This window comes from Cebus imitator, unplaced genomic scaffold (assembly GCF_001604975.1).
Source record: "Cebus imitator isolate Cc_AM_T3 unplaced genomic scaffold, Cebus_imitator-1.0 Scaffold500, whole genome shotgun sequence".
Taxonomy (NCBI): domain Eukaryota; kingdom Metazoa; phylum Chordata; class Mammalia; order Primates; family Cebidae; genus Cebus; species Cebus imitator.
The window spans coordinates 762,165-764,000 of NW_016107815.1; the positions used below are offsets into that span (position 1 = coordinate 762,165).

Here is a 1,836-nt window from a genome sequence, read left to right on the forward strand (position 1 = left end):
AAATAAGAAAGAAAAAAGAAAACACTCTGTTCTGTTTAAAATAACATGTTCATTCATTGTGGCAAAAGATTGGAAAATAAGAGAGTAAAAATGCTATTCAGATAAAACTGTTGACATTTAGATTTGCCTTTTCCTCTTGGTTTTTCTTTAAATATTGGGCATATAACATGCTTGTGCACTGTTTTATATTCCTGCATTTATACTGAATGGCTGTGACAAGCACTTTGAGTTGGTTCACGCTTAGCCCTTCAGGCTCTTTTTGAAACGGCCATGGTTTAATCAGCATTTTGTATTCTTAGGTTGTAAGAAAAGCCGTTTTAGAAGACATGCAGAAAATTGGGAGAGAAAGTGGCCTTAAATCCTTTGAACAGGTGTGTACTACCACTGATGTTATACTGGCCTCTGGTCATATTAGAAAGTTTTATTTAAAATTTCTATCTAATGAGGTTTAAATGTATAATATCTAAGGAGTTGATTTTAGATTTTGTGCCATTAACTCCAAAATGACCTTTCGTAGTGACTTGTACAGTCCTTCTTTTTTTTTCAGTTTACTATCCCTTCTCCCATCTCCCTACTCAGTTCTTTCTCAAATTATATTTATGGGCATGGGCATGTGTTACTGTTCTCTTTACCCTCTCACTGCATCAAGCTCACTTCCTTTACAGAGCACTTAGAGGGCTCTGCAGAGGAGCCCAAATCACTAATGAGCATGGATGTGTGTGTGCTCATCTTCCAGGTCAAGGCCATTTTTCTTCATCCAGAGCCATTTTCCGTTGAAAATGGGCTATTGACACCAACATTGAAAGCAAAGCGGGGAGAGCTTTCCAAATACTTCCGGACCCAAATTGACAGCCTGTATGAGCACATCCAGGATTAGGATAAGGTACTTAAGGCTGGATGGGCTTGAGGCAGCCTGCCTGCCCACTCTGCACTGCTTGTGAGAACACGGATTAAAAACTATTCTTACATTTGTTCTGTCTTTCTTCCTGTTTTTTTCCTACTAAACTATAATACCATAGATTTTGTTTTATATTAAGTGAAAGCTGTATAATGTGTAAACTTAAAATTAATCCTGTCCTTCCCATCTTAAATGTTGCTAATATGAAGGCTTTAGGGCTACTTGTATCAACATGCCTGTCTTTGAGATCCCAGTTCATGCTCTATGTTCCTTCCTCATGATTTCCAACCTTAATACTGTAAGTGACCACAAGTTCAAGGATTAAAGGGACCCTCTCTGCCTTCTTCTTTGTTGTTTCATGGTAAACATAACTTGCTAAAAATCTTAATACTCATTTACCTCTTCTACTGTTCAAACCAAGAGACTTTTTAATTTTGAAAAACTGCTTATAATTCATGTGTTCTAGCTGCTCTGCAAAACCACTAAAATTTTAAATAGTTTTAATCTATCACTCATGTCAATCATATCTATGAGGCAAATTTCTCTGATGCTCTTCTCTGTAAACTAAATTATGCACAGAAGGGAAAAGTTTTATCATAGCAAACATTTCCTAAACTCTAGTTAGATCTGACTTGGGAGTATTAAAAATTGGGTCTTGGCCAGGCACAGTGGCTCATGCCTGTAATCCCAGCACTGTAGAGGCCAAGGTGGGCAGATCGCTTGAGGTTGGGAGTTCGAGACCAGCCTGGTCAACATGGAGAAACCCCGTCTCTACTAAAAATACAAAATTAGCCAGGCATGCTGGTGCATGCCTGTAATCCCAGCTACTCAGGAGGCTGGGCAGGAGAATTGCCTGAACCCAGGAGGCAGAGGTTGCAGTGAGCCAAGATCGCACTATTGTACTCCAGCCTGGGCAACAAGAGCAAAACTCCACCTAA

General features: G+C 39.2%; 1 protein-coding gene across 2 annotated transcripts in view; it reads left to right on the forward strand.

Moving 5' to 3' along the window:
* ACSL5 (acyl-CoA synthetase long chain family member 5) overlaps positions 1–971 on the forward strand; it is a 50,733-nt gene extending 49,762 nt beyond the window's left edge. For both annotated transcript variants that reach the window (XM_017513748.2, XM_017513747.2), the window contains exons 20-21: positions 300–371; positions 737–971. In XM_017513748.2, coding sequence (XP_017369237.1) covers positions 300–371; positions 737–877 — 213 coding nt within the window. In that variant the 3' untranslated portion in view covers positions 878–971. The remainder of the gene's footprint in view (positions 1–299; positions 372–736) is intronic.
* The last annotated feature ends 865 nt before the right edge of the window (positions 972–1,836 follow it).